We start from the raw sequence: 18,762 nt of genomic DNA on the forward strand, positions 1-18,762 counted from the left end.
CACAATGTCAAGCAGAGAGTGCCAAGCCACAGCGATGCTCAATAAACAGCAGGGGTCTTTACGATCTCATGGGCCCCTCCTTACTTACTCCGTAAGTAAGATAAATTGGGGTCACCCGGTTTAGTTTAACGCTAAGGAGCCTGCCTGGCCAGCCCAGACCATTTCCTATGAGGCCCAGCCCCTCCCTGGCCCTGGCCCTATCCTTAGAGACACAGCTTCCGTCCAAGGTGGGAGCACCAGGGTGGGGCCCCAGGCCAGGGAAGGGAGGAGAGTCAGGGTCCACCTTGCTGCCTACCAAGGAGGAGCTGGTGCCTGGGCTGGGAGGGCCAGGCCCTAAGGTTCAGCCTAACCAGTGGAAGGAGAGGCAGGAACAAAACCCACAGGGGCACCGCTGCACAGCCACACGGGTTCCAGAGCAGGCTGGGAGCAGTGCATGCATACCAGCACTGCCCCGAGTTCCCCATCGAGCTGGGGTGGCCAGAGGAGCAGGGCAGAGCAGAGGGCACCTCCTGGGAGAGGTGGACAGGAAGGGAAGGCACCTTCCTGACAGAGGACTGGCACGGACAAAGGCTGGAGGTTGGAAAGCTCAGGGCACATTCAGAACCAGAGAGTCAGGAGGCAGGAGGCAGACCATCCCAGCTCACCTGCTGCTTCCCGTAGGGCTGTGCCCCTTGCAGCTCCCAGCTCAGCTGACTATGCGCAGTAGGTCCTTCACCATTATTGCTGTTGATCCACGAGGCATGTACTAGGGCTGGTGACACGATTAAGCCATTCCTTTCTTTAACCGTGGGCCAAGCATCCCTCATCCATCCAAGCATGTAAGGATCACCCACTATGTGCCATGCCCTAGGCCGAGTTGGGAGGGATTCAGAATTTTTAAAATAAAGGGCCTCACTGTTCTGAAGCCAGGGCCTAGCACACTGAGGGTAACTTCACTCTCGTCCCCAGTCCTTTGCATCAGAACATCACTCCAAGGGCCCTCTCATGCCCCACCTCCTCCAGGAAGCTCTCCCAGACACTCTGGCCTTGTCTGCCTGTCAGGGTCTCGGCTTAGACCAGGTTGCCCCATCCCACACCAACGCGGAGGGCTCTTTGTGGGTAGGGGGAGTGGCAACCATGACAACGTGGGTCGCTTCCTTGTCGCCGTGGAGACTTGTGGGGTTGGCACCTGGCAAAGCTGGCCTGGCCACTCCATGTGGGGACTGGCAGCTCATCCTCCAGGGCCCGTCTCCTGGTCAGGGGGAGCCCCCTGCCTCCCCATGGCCAAGGCCCCTGTGTCCCGTGGGATGCTCATTCTCAGCCCCTGGGAGGGTGGGCGGAGGGCTGGGGGTGCATAGGCTGGATGCGGTGAACGAGAAGGACAAAAGCCAAGGGGTGAAGTGACCCCAGAAATAGCCCAGCGAGAGCTGAGAGGGTGAAGCAGGCCAGCCTCCCCACCCCTGCTGCCTGAAATAGAGCATTTCTGTGTCATCCCCTGACCTCAGACTGGTCAGAAGGCCAGAGACTCAGCCACATATATTAAAACAAGGTTACTCCCACCTTCAAGTGATTTTTAGCATTCTCCTCCTTCACACATTAACTCAGCAAGCATCTGCTGGGCAGTGGCAATGGAGGACACACAGATAAGACCTGGTCCCCAACTCGAGGGATCCCCACAAGCCCTTTCAAATGCATCTTAAAGAAGCGCTGGGTGGGTGCAAGGGGCTTACCCATAACATCTAAACCACACATCCAGCCCTTACAGAAAGTTCACCTTGACTCTCCTTCCAACCTTGGGGCCTTTGCTCTGGCTGTTGCCCTCATTTCTCCCCTGCGAGGTCTAGCTGAAATACAACCTCCCCCAGAAAGCTGTCACCTCCCCCCACCTCTTGTTCATCCTGCACCACGTAGGGTGCTGAGTGTCACAAGCTGCAGAAGCTGCATGGGGCAGGGGTTCAGGAAATAAAGGGGAATTGAGGCAGGGCTGGGAGCAGCTTCCTGCGAGCCCCTTTGCAGTAGCCGCGAGCAAGGACGGCCCCCACCTGAGTCCTCACACCCTCTCGTCCCTGCTTCACCCCCACTTGTCACAGCCTAAAACGCTGTGTTTTCCTGTCAAAAGAGAGGGATTTTTTTCATGATCTCTCTTCCTCTGAGCTCAGAGCATGAAGGTATCACTGAGGATATTGGAGGGAGAGAGGCGGGTCCTGTTCCCATCAGGGCTCCTCTGGGGTCAGCTCACTCAGGCCCAGCCTCCAGCAAGGGGAGCAAGAGGCCCATCTCCTGTGAGCTGGGAGGCAGGGGCCTCCTGGCTGGCAGGTGCACAGGAAGTGGGATGGCAAAGCAGGGACCACGAGATGGTGCGTGTCACAAGGTGGTACAGAAGTACAGAAGGAGAGACATTTACACTGGAAATTCAGACTGGAACAGAATTCCAGGCTGAGTGTTCTGAGAGCAGGGTTGAAAGGGGCAATGGGATGAGTTACACATGAGGACACTGGTGACTGATAACAGAGGTCAGAGGCTTCCAAGGGGTCCCCATCCTTGACATGTGATGGAGACACGGTAGAGGAGAGCTCTGGGAAATCTGGGTCATGGTTTCCCTGAGTGGTTTGGAGTTGAGAAAGGCCTAGGAACTCATCGCTCTGGGCTGTAATCCTAGGGACAACGGGGAGGAGAACCAGGCACTGCCGCTGTTCAGTGGCCTCACAGTTCAGTGCTGTGACAGACACTCAAGGTATCAACCCAAGATGACAATAGGAACAAGTGCTCCGAAGGGACAGAAGAGGAAGCCAGGCAAAGATGCTGCACATAGGGAATTAGCACGTGCAAAGGCCCTGCGCAAGAAGGAACATGGCGTATAGAAGGAACTGGTAGGTGGCCAAAGAACAGGGATAACAGGTGAGAAGTGAAGCTGGGGGGCTGGAGGTGATGGGGCAGGGGCTAGGGTGGTGGCAGTGAGAGGTGGACACATAGGAGATTTGGGAAGTGAAAAAGAAGGTAACAGAGGGGGAGGAGGGTGGAGTCAAGGGCGGCTCGTAAGTTTCTGGTGTGCATAACCTGGTAGACGGTGGTGCCTTTGCTGAGAAGGGAGCCCTGCAGGAGGAGCAGGTTTGTAGGGCGATGAGTCCAGTTTCGGACACTCTGAGTTTGAGGTGTCTGTGAGACGTGAAGTCTAAAAGGAGGTGAGGACCAAGCAGTGGGTGTGCAAGCCCCAGCCTGTGGGAGGGGTCTGGGCAGGGTGTGGTCATGCTGTGGGTCATGATGGGGCATGGAGAAGTGGCCATACTGGACCTAGAGAGGCTCTAACCATGGATGGGGAGACTGAGGCAGGAGATGAGTGTGTGAGAAGGAGGTGTAACCGCTGGCAAGGTGTCAATTCTGTCAGAGAAGAGTCCTGACCTCTCCACCCCCCGCCAGGGCAGGTGGGGTCACCATGGCAATCGCCCCTTCCTTCCTCTGGTAAGAAGCAGAAGGCTCCGGCTCTCTCCACTTGTGTGGCCATGGTCGGTTTCTTTACCTCTCTGACCCTTGTTTTTCTCACCTGTAAAATGCGGATAATGATGGTACCCTCCCTGCCTGGCAGAGGTGTGAGGATCACATAATTTAGGCCAGCATTTGAACGTACATCAGCAGCACCTGCAGATTTGTTAAAACACAGTGTGCTGGGCCCCTCTTCCAAGCTTCCGCTTCAGGAGGATTGGGGTGGAGCCTGAAATCTGCGTTTCTAACAAACTCCCAGGTGATGCTGCTGCTGCTGGTCTGCTGCTCCTCCATGGCCTCAGTTTCCCTAACTGTCCCCATGGGAGGAGGGAGCTCCCCCTGTGAAGCCTGCCTTGCAAGGCTTGAGGGGAAATGCAGGCGGGTGGGCAGGGCTGTCTCACTGGGTGTCATGTGGCCATATGGCCACCAGTGGGCGGGAGCGCTGCTCCGCAGAGAGGCTGGATGGGCTGCAGCAGGATGAGGCCAGCAACAGGATCCTCGCCGCTGCCTGGGTGTGACCCCAGCAAGCCTGGCCACACTCGGGCCTCAGATCCCCTATAGGCCTCGACTGACTGTGGCTCCTCAGGCGTCCTGGTGAGGGGGGAGTTAAGGGGCCATAAACACAGGCAGAGAATTTTACCCTTGAGATAGACAAGCCTCACTTCAGGGCCAATCTGCAACCTCTGCACACCGTCTCTGTGCACTTGGAGTCTTGGTACCCACAGGACTGCAGGGAGTGGGGGGGAAAGGAGCCCAATCTATGGGGCTGCCTCAAGGGGACCCCCTACCTGAAGGCAAATCCAGTGGGGGTTTCTGATAAGGGGGGGCATGCAGTAAGCCCTTAGGTGGGGCATTTTGGAGCTACAGCTCAGGTCAGGTTAAGAGACCTGGGGGACCCCCAGGTCAGGGTGTGCAGTAGTGGGCTCAGGGGAGGGTGGCACAACAGCAACCCTTGTAAAGCATCTTCTTTGCACCAGCTCAGAGGTGCTTTATACATATACATTCATTTAATCCTCATAACCATTCTGTTTGTGCTATTATCCCCATTTTACAGAAGGGGAAACTGAGGCACAGAGAGGCTAGGTAACTTGCCCAAGGTCATACGGAGAGTCAGTGGCAGAGCCTGGATTGAACTCAGGCCGTCTGGCTCCAGGGTCTGCTTCTAACGCACCTGGGAGTCCAGAGCAGGAAGCCCCTACCCAGGTTCCTAGCTTGGGATTCCAAGTCACCTCCCTCCTCTGCCAGGGGGGGAGCTCACTCCTCTGAGAGGCCCCTGCCCCTGAGAGCTGATGGGCTGAGGAGAGGCACTTTACCGTCAGTCCTGCTCTGAGCAGCAGACAAGACTGGGCCCTGAGTGGGCTCCGACATCTTTGCTCAGATCTCAACTCCGTTGGTAGCTCTGGGAAACAGCCCCCTGGCAGGACTGCCAGGTAAAATATAGAATGCCCCGTTAAATTTCAGATAGACAACAAATATTTTTAAAATTTACGTGTGTTCCAAATATTACATGGGGCATGTTGACATTCAAAAACGATTTGTTGTTTATCTGCAATTTGAACTTAGCTGGGTGGCCTGTATTTTTATTTGCTCCATCTGGCAACCCTACCCTTGGGCGTAACCCCCTCACACCTCCTATGCCCAGCCAGCCCCTTCCCTTTCCTTTCTCCTTGGTGCCCTCTCTGGAGTGGGCAGTGTCTGCATGTCTGCTTCAGACTGGCCACCTGGTGCCTCCTGACTCCTCCTACTGGGTTTTCTCAGGCACCCCAAGCTTAGTGCACCCTAAAGTAACTCCCCATTTTCCCTCCTGGGCCCCTCTCAGAGGTGTCACCACCATCTACCCAGCCACCTAGCCAGGGACCAGGGAGCCCCTCAGTTTCTCACTGTCCTCACCTGTACCTCCTATTCATCCTGTCCGAAGGCCCCTACATCTCTCCCCTCCATCACCTCTGCCCTGCTTGTCCCCCTCTTCCCCCACAGCCCCCTCCAAAATGTCCTCAGGCCACCTGCCAGGTCTGAACCCCACCCTCTCCTGCTTCAAGGCAGGGCCCTGAAGATGTGCAGAAGCCAAGAGCATTCTGTCACAGTGGGAGGTTTGATTTCTGAGCGGATGCTCACAGTCTGGCTAGAGGGTCCCTGGGATCTAGGTCAGTGTGTGTGAGTAAGCCAGGGCTCTCCCACCAAAATAAAAGTCCCCGGGCCCAGCCAGGACTTCAGGTTCCCCTGCACTGTCCTCCTGCTGACCCTGGTCTTTCTGTTTTGCAGCTCCCTGAGGGCCTCCTTTGACTCTCTGAAGCAGCGTAAGTCCCGCCTGCTCCCCACTCCAGGCTGCAGGGTGACAGGACCTTCTGGGAACACCAGATCCCCCACCGTTGGGGATGGATGGATGCTGGCCAGGAGTTGAGGCTGGTGGAGGACTTGGGGGTGACAGAGATGAGCTGTGGGGTTGGGGTGGGCTGGCCCAGGCAGGGGCAAATATGTGAGTGGCTGGGGCCCACCAGGTCTGACACCGGGGACCACTGTCCTTACTCCACCCCCAGAAATGGAGAACGTGGGCAGCGCCCACATCCAGCTGGCCCTGGCCCTGCGTGAGGAGTTGCGGAGCCTGGAGGAGTTTCGTGAGAGGCAGAAGGAGCAGAGGAGGAAGGTAAGGGGGCGTGGGGATGGGCCTCGAGTGGGCGGTGGCTGTTGTTGCTGTGGAGGCAGTAGGGGACGGGCTCTCCCGATGGGCAGCACCCCAGGCTTGCGGGTGATGGCGATTTGAAGGAGGAGAGGGGGCTGTGGACAGACACCTGGTACTGGGACCAGGGCCCAGCTCTCGGGCCTGAAAGCCCCACTGGGGGTCTTCCCCCTGTGCTGTCTCAGGCCAGGAAGAGGGAAAGACCTTGGTCTTTTTGATCATCCTACCACAACAGGCTATAGAGGGTCCATGACAGCTTGGGGGTATCCAAAGGAGGCAACCTAAGTTGAGGAGTCACCAGAAACTGGTCCTGAGCCCAAGGATCAGGGCTGTTTACCTGGGAAAAAGGAAGACTTGGGAGTCAGTCACTGCAGCCACTCTGCAGGGCTGCCTGAGGCTGAGGGGAACAGACAGAGCTTGTGGGGAGTGGGGGCTGCCGAGCCTACCTCAGCATCCAAAGGTACTGTTCACCCATCTGTAGGGTATGGCTGTCCCTAGATGGAGGGATTGCATGGAGAGGAACTGAGGTCCCCATCATGGGAGGTATACAAACAGAGGCTGGAGGCTACTTGTCAGGGAAGCTGCAGAGGTTGGATGGGAGGTGGGCTTGGTGACCCCTGTGTCCCAGGGCCCCCTCCCAAGCCTGAGACTCTCTGACTGGCTGAGCACGTGGCCCTCTGGGAAGGCAGGTACGGACACATGATCAGCCTCTCAGGGCCTTAGTGATGAGCGTGGTGCCTTAGACAGGGTGGGAGAGGCCAGGGCACAGGAGCACTTCTTGCTTGGAGAGGAAGCATTATTGTAAACTGTCCAAAGAACTGAAAATGGGAAATTCCACACAACTGAGCTGTGAAGGGACAGAAGGCAACAGTTCATGGCTGGGGCCAGGCTGGGACTGGGTGTCCCGGCCAAGCCACTTACCCTCTCTGTGCCTGTTTCCCTCTTGTGCGATGGGACACTTACATCCACCTCCCAAGCTTTGGGGGACCCAGCCCAGAACTAGGCCCCTTGCAGTCTTCACAGGCAGGGTGCTGGCTCCGATTAGTAGCTCTGGCCCCAGAAATTTAGTGTGGCTGTACTCCCTGTCTGCCCATCTGGCCAGCTGGGGCCTCAGGCTTTCACGATTCTAAATTTGGGTTCCTGAGCAGACAGTGGGTCCTCCAAGCCAGCCCCAGAAGTTGGCCCAGCCTTAAGCAGCTGCAGCAGGCGACCCCTCTGAGCTGGGACTTGCTTGCAGAGCATCTACTGTGACAGCAAGGCCCCAGGATGGCTGTTTAGAGCTTTCCTGTGGCCAGTGGGGCTGTGATGTCTGAAAAAGCTGTTCTGGACAGAGGGACAGTTCCAGGGTGTGATCAGGGCTCCCACAAGCGAAGGACAGCCGTGATGTAGTGTGCGGGGAAGGCTGCCTGGGTGTGTGTGCACACGTGTGCATGTATGGACGTGGGTGTGCACCCAGGAGAATGAGAGGACACCTCTGCACACCTGTGAGCATGTGCATGTGTTTCAGTGTGTGTGTGTGTGTGACCAGGTGGCTTCTCGAGGTCTCCCCGCTGGCACCGGCCCCACTGAGACCCTAGGCACGAACCGGCTCCAGCCCCAACACGAGAGGTGTTTCATTTCCCATTATCCTTAGAGCCAATCTCTGTCCAGGCCGAGTTCCATCCTCTCCATCTGTACAAGGAGCCTGGGAGGCGAGGTGGAGGTGCAGGGGCCCCGTGTGCACCAGTGGGTGACCATGACCAAGTCTGGGGTGTGTACACAGGGCCCATGGCTGTGTGTGGCGGACATGGGAGAGTGTACGTATGTGTACTTGTGAGTGGTGTCTGAGGTTGCTCTGTGAAGGCCTTGTGTATATGCAAGGGGGAGCGTGGGGGCCTGTTGACGTTTACTTATGTGTGTGTGTGTGTGTAACTCTGTGTGCGTGTGTGTGCCCGCGTGGGTACACGGGGTATGATGGCTTTGAGTGGGTACAGAGGCTTGTGAGTGAAGGACAGCGTGCGTGCGTGTGCGCATGTGCACGTAGGTAGGTTGGGTATTCCCGGGCAAGAGACCAAGTCCTGGCTGGGGTCTGCAGGGAGAGGATACACCATGTGTATCCATGCCCCGGGTTCCTCTAGCTTTCTGTTCTGAGCAGTAGTTGTGAAAGAGCAGGCTGAGGGAGAGGGAGGGCATCTTGTCACCACCCCCTTCAGAGCCAGGAAGGAATGCTGGGCCTCATCCCAAGGACACCCCGTCCTCTGGACCTAAGAGAGTGTCCTGAGGCCACGCCCCAAGCTCAGAGCCTCACGTCCCCTGCAGTATGAGGCCATCATGGACCGTGTCCAGAAGAGCAAGCTGCTGCTCCACAAGAAGGCCATGGAGGTGAGCGCTGGGGTCTTAGGCCTGGAGGGGTGGCAGGGCTCAGGGTGTGGATGCCAGGAGCCCTGGACTGGGCACCTGGGACAGGGATGCCTCAGGCCTCCATCCAGCAACAGGCACAGTGGCCTGTCGGGTTCTTGGTGTTGCACTTGCTCCCAGGGTGCCATGCAGATTGGCCCACGGCCTGACCTTGGGGGGCTCCTGACTGATGGGCAAGCAGCCAGTCCCGGACAGCGGTCTACAGGGTCATCCAGGCTGTCAGCTGGGGACTCCAGGGGCAGAGGGAGAAGGGACCCCTGAGCTGTGTCTCCTAGTTCACTGAGTAAGGAGAAAAATAGCTCCACCACGTGTGCGGAGGCTGGCATCGTGATGACGCATGGCATTTTAAGGGCCCTGCTGGCGGTTTGATGCGACCACACCTCTGAAGAGGCCGGGGCTGTGGGCAGGGCTACGTTGTCCCCACTGGGAAGGGGCCTGGGAACAAGACTCCCTTCTCCATCTCCATTCTGGACCCCCAAATCCTTGTCCCTGGTGAGGAGGCCCCCAACCCATCCACAGCCCCCAACAGGGAGAAGGGAGGTTGGGCTCAGGAGCCTCACTTGGGGCCCCCAAGTCACGCCCCTCCACACACACCCCCCCAGTCCAAGAAGACATATGAGCAGAAGTGCCGAGATGCAGACGACGCCGAGCAGGCCTTCGAGCGCATTAGCACCAATGGTCAACAGAAGCAGGTGGAGAAGGTGCGTGGAGCCCCTGAGGCCATGTGGTGTCACAGGGCTGGGGCAGGGCGGGGAGGGAGGGAAGGGGTGCCACAGACACTCCAAGGCAAGGTCTGCATCTGGGATATCCTGGCTGCTCACCTCGCTCTGAACCTTCCTCCCTCTGTCTGTGAAATGGGTTTCCTAGAATCTCAGGGTCTAGATAGACAGTCAGCTTGATCCCCTTTGCCATCTCCAGGCTGCACCCAAGGACCCACTCCTCAGAGCAGGCCCACTGCAGCCCAGGCCCAGAGCTCACAGGGCAATGAGAGCAGATGCTAACCCTCACACAACCCTTTGGAGAAGGGCTCAGTAGGCCCATGTCACAGGAAACAGGCCCAGAGATGGTAAGTGACTTGTTCAAGGTCTGAGGGCCAGGCAGAAACAGAGAAAGGACCCAAACCCAGGTTGTCCAGAAACCAAGCTCTTGACTACTCTGGCCTCTTGGCCAGGGTGGGAGTGTCAGAGATGCCAGGGCTCAAGAACACATTTTGCCCATTGCACAGACAGGAAAGCTGAGGCCCAGAGAGGGCAGGGGCCTGCAGGTGAGTTGGTGGCAGCAAGTCAGGGACAGAGCTCCAGCCTCAGCCAGTGGGTTCAGCAGTGGGCGTGGGGCCCCAGGGCCCGGCCCCTGGTCTACATTTCTCCCTTTAGGTCTCAACATCTAGTTTTCACATGTACCTGCATGAAGTGCAGGTTTCTGTTTTATTCCTTTTTTACTGGAACCAGGCTGTGGGCCCTTGTAGGGTGAGGCTGGAGTTAATGATGGAACTTGCCCACAGTTGGCTCCTGAGTGTCCCCCTGTGTGGCCAGAGAGGGGATGACAGAGTCCCTTCAGGGTTGTCCAGGGAAACTCGGAGCCCAAGGGCTGGGCTGGGAGGTTCCCGGGGGCGGGGCTTCAATGCTGCTTTCCCTCTGTCTCTTCAGAGCCAGAACAAAGCCAAGCAGTGCAAGGACTCAGCCATGGAGGCAGGTACGTGGCTAGCCCACCTCCTCAGCCTAGGGGGTAGGGTGGCTTGGACATCCCTTCCCCCACAGCACACTGCCTTCACCCTGGGGACACAGTCACGCTCATCACTCTCATTTCCATACTTATGCAAGTAAAACGAAACCATTCGTTTTCTCACATTTGCCAAGACTGTTCTTGGTGCTTTGCATGTTTTAACTAACACTTACAACAATCCTGCAAGGTGGTCATTATTACTATCCCCTTTTTTTTAAGAGACGAGGAAACTGTGGCACAGAGAGGTTAATTAACTTGCCCAAGGTCACACAGCCAATAAGTGGTAGTAACTGTATTTGAACGCAAGCCATCTGGCTCCAGGGCCCAGGACTTTCACAGCCACAATCAAGGGAGACAGGCCCACTCATCGCACATACCTCTCTCTTACATACACTGAAACCCATCAGAGCCTTCTCTGGGCTTCTGTCTCCTCTATCCTTCTCCTGATGCCAGAAGACCCCAACACCCCTATCTCTGCTGACACAACTCCTAGGACAGAGAGCTTTCCGTTGCTCCCTTTCCCTGGGAAGGCTCTCCCTCCTGCTAGCGCTGCCTTTCCCAGGACCCAGCTGCTCCCTTGGCTGGGGGCACAGAGGTCATCGTCCAAGCCTGCTGGCTTCCCAGCCCGATAGCTCCCAATGCTCCCCTTCACCCCTCCTCCAGGGCTGCCCTCTCTGAGCCTGTTTCCCATCTGGAAAGTGAGACGGTGGGACCTGGGGATGGTGACAGGCCCAGATTCTGACTTTGGGTGTATGAGGCTCTGCTCCAGCCCCAGGCAGCTGGACCACAGGGGGAGCTGAGAGTCACCCTAAGGGCAGTAGCACAGTGGGTGGCCCTTACGAGCGTTCAGATGTAGCACCAGCAGCCAGGGCAGGTCTCTCTAAGGAGGAGGAGGGCACTCTGGGCAGGGGCACTGCAGGAGCAAAGGGGTGGCTGTGGGGGGTGTCTAGGCCACTGGCCTCCCCAAGGACTGCCTGTGCTTCCAGAGCGCGTGTATAGGCAGAACATCGAGCAGCTGGAGAAGGTGCGGGGCGAGTGGGAGCAGGAGCACCGGACCACCTGTGAGGTGAGACACTCCCGGCGTGGAGGCTGCTTCCCGAGCTACGAAATGGGAGGGACGCCCGTCCCCGCTCCCGCCGCTTCACGGGGGGGAAAAGAGGCAGTGCTGCGGGAAAGGCATCATTCCTTCATTCATTCACTCATCCACTCACTCCACAGGCCCTGTGCTGGGTCCCTGCCCCCGGGGAGCTCACCGCCTGGCTTTGTGCTCTGGGTCCCCTTTTGCAGGCAGGCATCCTTCACCCCTTTTGGCTGAAGCCGAAACTGAGGCTCAGACAAAACCCATAGCTTCCCTGGGCTCTGCTGATGAGCAGGGCCTGGGAGACAGGGTTCGGGGTCCAGGGCTCCTCTTAAGACACTCCCCAGGGGTACACTCCCCCACACCTGGAGGAAGGACGGGGCAGGAAGCCCACACGCAGTTCAACTTCCCTCCCCAGAAGCCTCAGGAGCTAGCACAGAGGTGGGGGTGGGGATGCCCAGGAAGTCTTTCCTTTCGGCTTGGCTTCAGCAGAAGGGGTCTGGCTGGTCAGCCCCAGCTGAGCTGAGTGGGGCCTGGCCTGGCCCAGCCCTGCAGCAGCCCCCGCCGCCCCCGCTTCTCCCCCAGGCCTTTCAGCTGCAAGAGTTTGACCGGCTGACCATCCTCCGCAATGCTCTGTGGGTGCACTGCAACCAGCTCTCTATGCAGTGCGTCAAGGATGATGAGGTAGGGGCTGAGGGCAGGGAGGGGTAGGGAGTGGGAGGGGGGCGTGAGGAAAGGTCAGCCTCCTAGCAACGGCACACCCAGGTCCACCTGAGCCTGTCAGCAAATACCTAGTCCTCTGTGGTCCGAGCCCTGGCCTCGGGGGTCTCCGACCTCAGCGCTGAGCCGCTGCCCCAGGCCCCGAGTACAGGGAGCTCAGTACCACAAAGGGCCACAGCCTCTCTGCCTGCAGACTGGGCTTTGTGGTTACCCTGGCATCTGCCCTCTCTGCTCACCCCTGCTCCAAGGCCTTGGCTCTGCTATCAGAGCCACAGAGCACATGCTCCCTCTGCTGGGATGGGGAAGGGAGGTGGACACAGCACCTCAGAGGTTTGCAGAGAGGCTGGGGGACCCTCAGTTGCCCTGCTCCAGGCCTGGCGCTTGCAAGAGCCAAGGTCCGGTCCCTCTTCTGTCTCTAGACATCTCCAGGGTGTCCTGGTTCCCCCTTACTGAGCTCTACATGCCTGGTGGGCTGGGTGGGTCCTCCTCAGCAGAGAGGGGCCGCCACCTCCCTTGCCAGGGGCCTTGCAGTCCTAGAGCCATAAGCTCCCTCTCTCATGGCAGCCCTGACTCCCTGATGCCCACTGCTGTTACTTGCCTAATCCCTTCTGCCTATGGGGTGAGGAGTTTTGGGGGTTTTCTCTCCAAATGACTTGAGCCCACCTGGTGACCTCCTTGTAGCGGAGGAAGGAGTGTGGGCTCTGAATCCTCTCATACCGGATCCAAAGCCCAGCACACTGAATTCCTGCTTTGTGACCTTGGGCAAGTCACTCTCCTCTGAATTTCCTCATCTGTAAAATGAGGAAGCAGTGTCTACCTCAGAGAACAGGAGTGGGGTAAATCCCTTGCAAAGGAACTTGTGCACAGTAGGTGTTCCGGAAACAGGAGAAGCTGTCAGCCAGGGCTCTAACCCCTCAGGCAGGCCTGGGGCAGTTACACCTCAAGGCCCCTGGTCAGAGTTCAGACCCGAAGTGGGGGCAGGCTTGACAATGTGGGCATGGAGGTGAGGCCTGGCCCCTCAGCCTCTGCTTTTTCCTGCCCCCAGCTCTACGAAGAGGTGCGAGTGACGCTAGAAGGCTGCAGTGTGGATGCCGACATAGACAGCTTCATCCAGGCCAAGAGCACGGGCACTGAGCCCCCAGGTGAGGCCCACGTACTGGCAGCGCAGCCTCTGGGTCCAGGCCCGCCTTCCCTCGGCCTGGCCCAGGTTCTCTGAGCCTCAGCTGCCAGGACGGAACTGGGGTGGCTCACAGCTCCTTTCTGGGTGGAGAAGCCTTGGCCAGGCCCGGGGAAGGGGTCAGGGACAGTGCAGTCCCCTGGTTGGGTCCTTAGCCTGCCGCCTCATCCAAGATAGAGGATGAGCAGAGCTTAAGAACACTGACACTGGAGGGGGAGATGAGGATGGGGACAGAGGCAGGAAGCCTCTCCAGAGCACCTGCTCCAGCCTGCTTGGTGCCACTAAATCCTGAGTCTAGACTATTCGGTCTTGGTGCTGCCCACAGTGAGATATCTCTAGGAAGGGAGCGGGCCCCGTCCTCAAGCACCAAGGTGGCCAGGGCAAGGATGGTAAGGTGGGGCCCCAGTCTGGGTCTCCGGATGGGGAGAGGATGGGGTGCCGAGTGGCACAGGTCCTGCCTGCCCTGCCCTTGCCACCCTGGGCCTCATGCGCTTGCTGCCTGCAGCTCCGGTGCCCTACCAGAACTACTATGATCGGGAGGTTGCCCCGTTGTCCAGCAGCCCTGGTGTTCAGCCGTCCTGTGGCATGATAAAGAGGTGAGCCGCCTGCTGGGTGCCAGCCGGACAGGATACAGAGGGTGGGGCCGGGGGTGGGGAACGGGGGCTGCCAGGGAGGGAGGCCAGCCTCTCCTCCTGCAACTGGCTCTTCCACATGTATTTATTGGGCATCTATTATGTGCCTGGTGCCAGGGTTTAGGTGCTGGGCACTCTTCGGGGACAAGACAGGTTCAATCTAATCTCATGACACCCTCAGCCCGAGGGGACCTAGGCATTAAAGAATCACAGCCCCCTTATTCACTAGCGACTATGCTCAGAGCTCCAGGGAAACCCCAGGCTGGCTGACCCCTTGGGCTCTGCTGCTAGCCTGGTTGGAGCCTTGGACAGTCAGGCTGCAGTGGCAACCCTCTCCCACTGGCACGGGATCAGAGCATAGGAGAAGGCCCTACAGCCAGTACTCTTGGAGAATTCTCCAGGTTTTTCCAGGGCCCCTTCCCTGGCCTGGCTGTGGTAGGTGCCAGGGTCCTGGTGTCAGGCCCCAGCGTGTCACTTGCACAAGTCACACACCTCCTCTAGGCCCGGGGCCTATGCGTGTTGGGGGCAGACTCAGACCTAAGGACCCTCTTGGTTCAGGCCTTGGGTGACGATGGTGACAGCCCACTGGGAGCGCCATGGCCTGCTCAGGGAGCCCCCCTGCCCAGGAGCCAGTTCCCTGAGCTCCCCAACTGTGCACATCTAGGAGCATCCATGGGCTTCATATGGTGCCTGCGCCCCACCCCCACCCCCCAGGCCTCTGTGACCTCCTCCCTCCCTCCAACCCACTGCAGAGAAGGCCCTGCCTTTGAGAGGCGGGTGGGGTGGAGGTGACGGGCTCCCGGTCCTCTGAGGACAGCTCATTTCTGAGGCCTCTGGAGCTGCCCTGCAGGAAGGCTCCTGGGAGGCAGAGGCTTGTGGGCACCATGGCATGCTCCTCTGGGAACCCTGAGAAAGTAAGAACCCCAGGAGAAGGGCATTCTTACCCTCGCTATCATTCCAAAATCTTAGGGGACTCAGACCTCCCTGCACTCCCAGTGAGGACCCAGATCCCAACACAGGTGGTCACTTAAACAACAGGACAGAAGAGCTCACCTGGGGCAGTATCAAGAAAGGACAGAAAGGGGTCTGATGAGGATGAAAGATAAAGAGGGAAAGAGGTCGCACAAGCAGAGGCCTGGCTGTTGCAGGGGACAGGCAGGGACCACCGTGTGGGGACCAGAAGCCAGGCAGGGCTGGGGAGGGGCAGGGGCCACTGGCCAGGAAGTGAGTGGACGGAGGAACGGAGTCGAAAGCGCAGACAGCCCTGGCACACACAGCCTCGACGAGCTGCTCCTCCAGCCCCAGCCCTGCTGGGTTAACCCTACCTGGCAGGGGCAGGAATGCCACAGGCACCAAGTCTACAGGGCCCAAGGTAGCATCAGGCCTTCCCACGTGTGCCAAGTCCATGCATGCCTGTCCATGTGTTTCCATCCTGGGCCCTCAGCTCCACAAACCCTGCAAGGGGGCGGGGGTCCCGGATTCTCCCACCCTGGGAAAGGTCTCTGTGTCCCACCTGGCACTACAGGGCAGCCTCCTACGGGCCCAGCCCCTTACTGGGCACTCAAGACCCCTGGGGGGTCTGGCCTTGTCCCTATTTCAGTCTTATCTCCTATACACCCCAAACTGGTCCACTCCGCTTCCCAAATTCCTCTGTCTGTACAATCTGCACCTTTGCACTCCTCTCCCATTCACCGGCAATGCCTTGCACTCCAGTCTCTACCTGATAAAGCTGAGTCTTTGCAGACTTGGCTTGACCCCAACAGGCCAGGAAGCCTTTCCTGATCAGGGGAAGTAGCATCAGCCTCTACTCGTTTAGCCCTTAGCACTGTCTGCTTCGGGGCACCCACATCTGGTTCCTTACTAGGTACCCCAGTGTCTGCCTCTGCCTCTTGATTCTTGCCTTTTTTTTCTCTCTTTTATTCAACAAACTTCCATGAGTCCAGCTCAGTCCAGGTCTGAGCCAGGCACGAAGGAAGGGGTGAATTAGCCTAGCACTGCCTCCTGGACCTCACTTTGTGTGGTCGGGGAGCGGCTGGGCTGCCCAGGCTGGTGAAGGTCCTAGCGAGGTGTGAGTGGGCCAAGCTCTAGGGGGCAGCTCCTTTGCCCATGGGGGAGGCTGGAGCAGGGGCCTGGTGGGTGTAGGGCCTGGGCCCTGGAGCACAGAGGTCTTAGAGCCCCCATTTAGGCCCTGCAGGGAGCAGGTACTGAGAAGACGTCTACAGGGTGAGGGACTGAGAGAGTGCGGCTGGGCAAGAGCCACTGGACCACTCTTTAGGGAGTCCTCATGGTGAGGGGCACCCCATAAATCATATCTGTGCCTGGAGGCTAGGGGCAACCCCAGCCCTGGAGCCCTGTGGGCTCCCTGCCTCATCTACTCCCCCCATCCCACCCTGACTCACCTGCTTTCCTCCCTGTCCCCAGGTTCTCTGGGCTGCTGCATGGAAGTCCCAAAACAACATCGTCAGCAGCTTCTGCAGGTAATTGGGGGTGACAACTGTCAACCTGCGGTGAAGGGGAGGATGCCTACTTGGCACAGATGGGCCTTCCAACAGCTGGGAGGTTAGGGGTTGGGAAGAGGCTGGGCCAAGTCTGGGGAAGCTCCACGTCGGGGGGGCCTCCAGGGACCACTGTTCTTTGTAAGGGGCGGGTGCCAGCCTCACCCTGCTCTCAGCCTCCACAGAGACCCTGACTCCCACCTCTGATCGGAATGAGGGTGTCTATGCCGCCATCGCTGTGCAGGAGGCGCCAGGACCCCACACCCTGCCAGCCCAGGATTACAGGGCGCTCTATGACTACACAGCCCAGGTGAGGCCCCGCCCTCCCCTCCTTGGGAGGGCACCAGCATGCCCAAGGGTGTGCTCACACGTAGGCACATGCACTGAGTGGGCTGGGGTGGGTGCCCTTAGAACAGCACCTGGCCTTTGGGAGGGGCCCAGTGCGGACGTGCTGAGTGAAAGCTGATGAACGGCACAAGGGCCTTGGTCACAAGCACATGCGGTATACAGGCAGGTGTGCACGTGTGCAGCAGCTGGCAGAGCTGCAGCTATCTGAGGAAGTGGTCTGAGGATCAGGCTCTGCACCCACAGGTGAGGGCCTTGTTCTCCGTGACCACGGGCGCCCAGAACAAGCCATGGTTGGAACGAGGCCCTCAGCTGTGCCGGGGTTGATTTTCTGAAGCCCACAAGGGGAGGATGAGTAAAGGAGCCACAGGGCAGCTGTGCCCAGATCCCCAAAGAGTCTAATCTGCTCCCAGTTTGAGGTGAGGGAGTACAGAGCTGGACTCCAGATCCACTGGGACTGAGGCCAAGCATCTCCTCGGGGCTCGGCGGGCTGCACTGACTCCCGAAGCCTGGTCCCTGGACAGGGAGACAGCCCAGGAGAATGATGGTGTGCCTGTATGGCAAGGGCTAGCAGAGGTGCGGGCGTGGCAAACACACCTGACTTGCTAGGTTGCAGCGTCTGAAGCAGGGAGGGGAAGAAGGGAGCGGCAGGGAGGTGAAGCAGGGGAAGAAGCCCCAGGTTGTGTGGGAGGCCCACAATGACAAACCAGAGGGGACAAGAGGCTGAGCCCCACGAGGCACCCCACACCCTATGTCTCCAGGGCTGCCTTAGCCCAGAGTGGCCGTGTCTTGCAGCCCCAGGAGGCCAGCATGTCTCAGCTGACAGCCCATCTGGGAGACAGGCTGGCATTTACTGCCTGGGGTTGGGGGAACGCCTGACCAAAGGCCCTCCCAGCAGGCCCACTTCAGCCAGATGCGTTTTCATTCTCTTGCCCAGAATTCCGACGAGCTGAACATCTCTGCGGGGGACATCCTGGAGGTCATCCAGGAAGGGGAGGATGGCTGGTGGACAGTGCAACGGAACGGGCAGCGTGGCTTTGTCCCTGGCTCCTACCTGGAGAAGCTTTAAGGAAGGGGCAGTAGCCCCCGCCTGGACCTGTCCTGTCCACGGGGCCAGCAGTGCCCCCACCACTGCCCTGGCCTCGCAGGGGCCTCAAGACAGAGCCTACCCTCAGGAAAGGTACCGGCTGCTCCCGAGCAGTCCTTCCCACAGGGAATAAAGGAGCGCTCTTTTTCCTCCTTGCACCCGTGTCCAAGTGCTCAATTCGGAGGAGGCAAAGGAGGGGAGAAGCCCAGGAGAGCAGAGCTCCCCACCTGCAGTGTTGTCACTGAGGCCCCAGCTCGGGTCTGTCCCTGGTCTGCTGGGGATGGGGAGGTACCCTAGCCCTGGGTCCCGGGGAACTGCCACGGAGACATATTCACAGCAGGCAATGGGAGAAGGCCGCAGCGGTCAGGGAGGACGGGGGTAGGGGCAAGGAGACGCTTGGGACAGCTGGGATGGGGAGACCAGGCTTCCTGGGGCAGAGGGACTAGAGCAGGGCAGCAGCAGACAGAACACAGGGAAGGCAAGAGCAGCAGGACAGGGCAGGTGTGTGAGCACAGGGAGGAGGGACACCTGGAACGTTCTGGGGATGAGCCAAGCTTAGTTCCAGGCAGGAAACAGGTGACAGGTCTGCCGAGGCGGAGGGGCTGTGGCATGGTCGCTTAGGCAGGCCTGGAGTCTATGCGGGCTGACCTGGGCACAGAGGTGGCCAAGCTCTTCTTCCGCTCTTGGTGCTCTCCGGCCTTTGTCTTTTTGGCCCCAGAAACGTAACTTCTACTGCTGCCCAAGGCCTGCCACGGCCCTGCTCCAGCCACGCCAAGGGCCTGGGGAGTGACTGCAGGGGGAGAGCCAGTGGGAACCGGCCGCTCCGCAGTCCTAGGCCTCCCCAGCGCTCGCCTGTGGGAGCCCCAACACTCTGCCGGCACAGCAGGCCAGCAGCCCGCCCCAACTCAGGGCCAGACATGCCGGGGGGGCCTCCTCCACCGGGCACACCTTGAGTGAGCCTGTTACTATCCCC

General features: G+C 59.0%; 1 protein-coding gene across 2 annotated transcripts in view; it reads left to right on the top strand.

Moving 5' to 3' along the window:
- Positions 1 to 17,947, top strand: part of PSTPIP1 (proline-serine-threonine phosphatase interacting protein 1) — a 39,815-nt gene extending 21,868 nt beyond the window's left edge. The window contains exons 1-13 of one of the 2 annotated variants that reach the window (XM_060293537.2): positions 2,704 to 2,849; positions 5,722 to 5,756; positions 5,997 to 6,103; positions 8,435 to 8,497; positions 9,136 to 9,234; positions 10,180 to 10,225; positions 11,242 to 11,321; positions 11,919 to 12,017; positions 13,099 to 13,195; positions 13,736 to 13,826; positions 16,284 to 16,339; positions 16,534 to 16,667; positions 17,640 to 17,947. In XM_060293537.2, the coding sequence (XP_060149520.1) occupies positions 2,830 to 2,849; positions 5,722 to 5,756; positions 5,997 to 6,103; positions 8,435 to 8,497; positions 9,136 to 9,234; positions 10,180 to 10,225; positions 11,242 to 11,321; positions 11,919 to 12,017; positions 13,099 to 13,195; positions 13,736 to 13,826; positions 16,284 to 16,339; positions 16,534 to 16,667; positions 17,640 to 17,771 (1,059 nt within the window). In that variant the 5' untranslated portion in view covers positions 2,704 to 2,829 and the 3' untranslated portion in view covers positions 17,772 to 17,947. Of the gene's footprint in view, positions 1 to 2,703; positions 2,850 to 5,721; positions 5,757 to 5,996; positions 6,104 to 8,434; positions 8,498 to 9,135; positions 9,235 to 10,179; positions 10,226 to 11,241; positions 11,322 to 11,918; positions 12,018 to 13,098; positions 13,196 to 13,735; positions 13,827 to 16,283; positions 16,340 to 16,533; positions 16,668 to 17,639 lie in introns of those variants that run through there. The other variant, XM_070045051.1, reaches the window with a different exon arrangement.
- The last annotated feature ends 815 nt before the right edge of the window (positions 17,948 to 18,762 follow it).

This window comes from Globicephala melas, chromosome 2 (assembly GCF_963455315.2).
Source record: "Globicephala melas chromosome 2, mGloMel1.2, whole genome shotgun sequence".
In the NCBI taxonomy this organism is placed as follows: Eukaryota; Metazoa; Chordata; class Mammalia; order Artiodactyla; family Delphinidae; genus Globicephala; species Globicephala melas.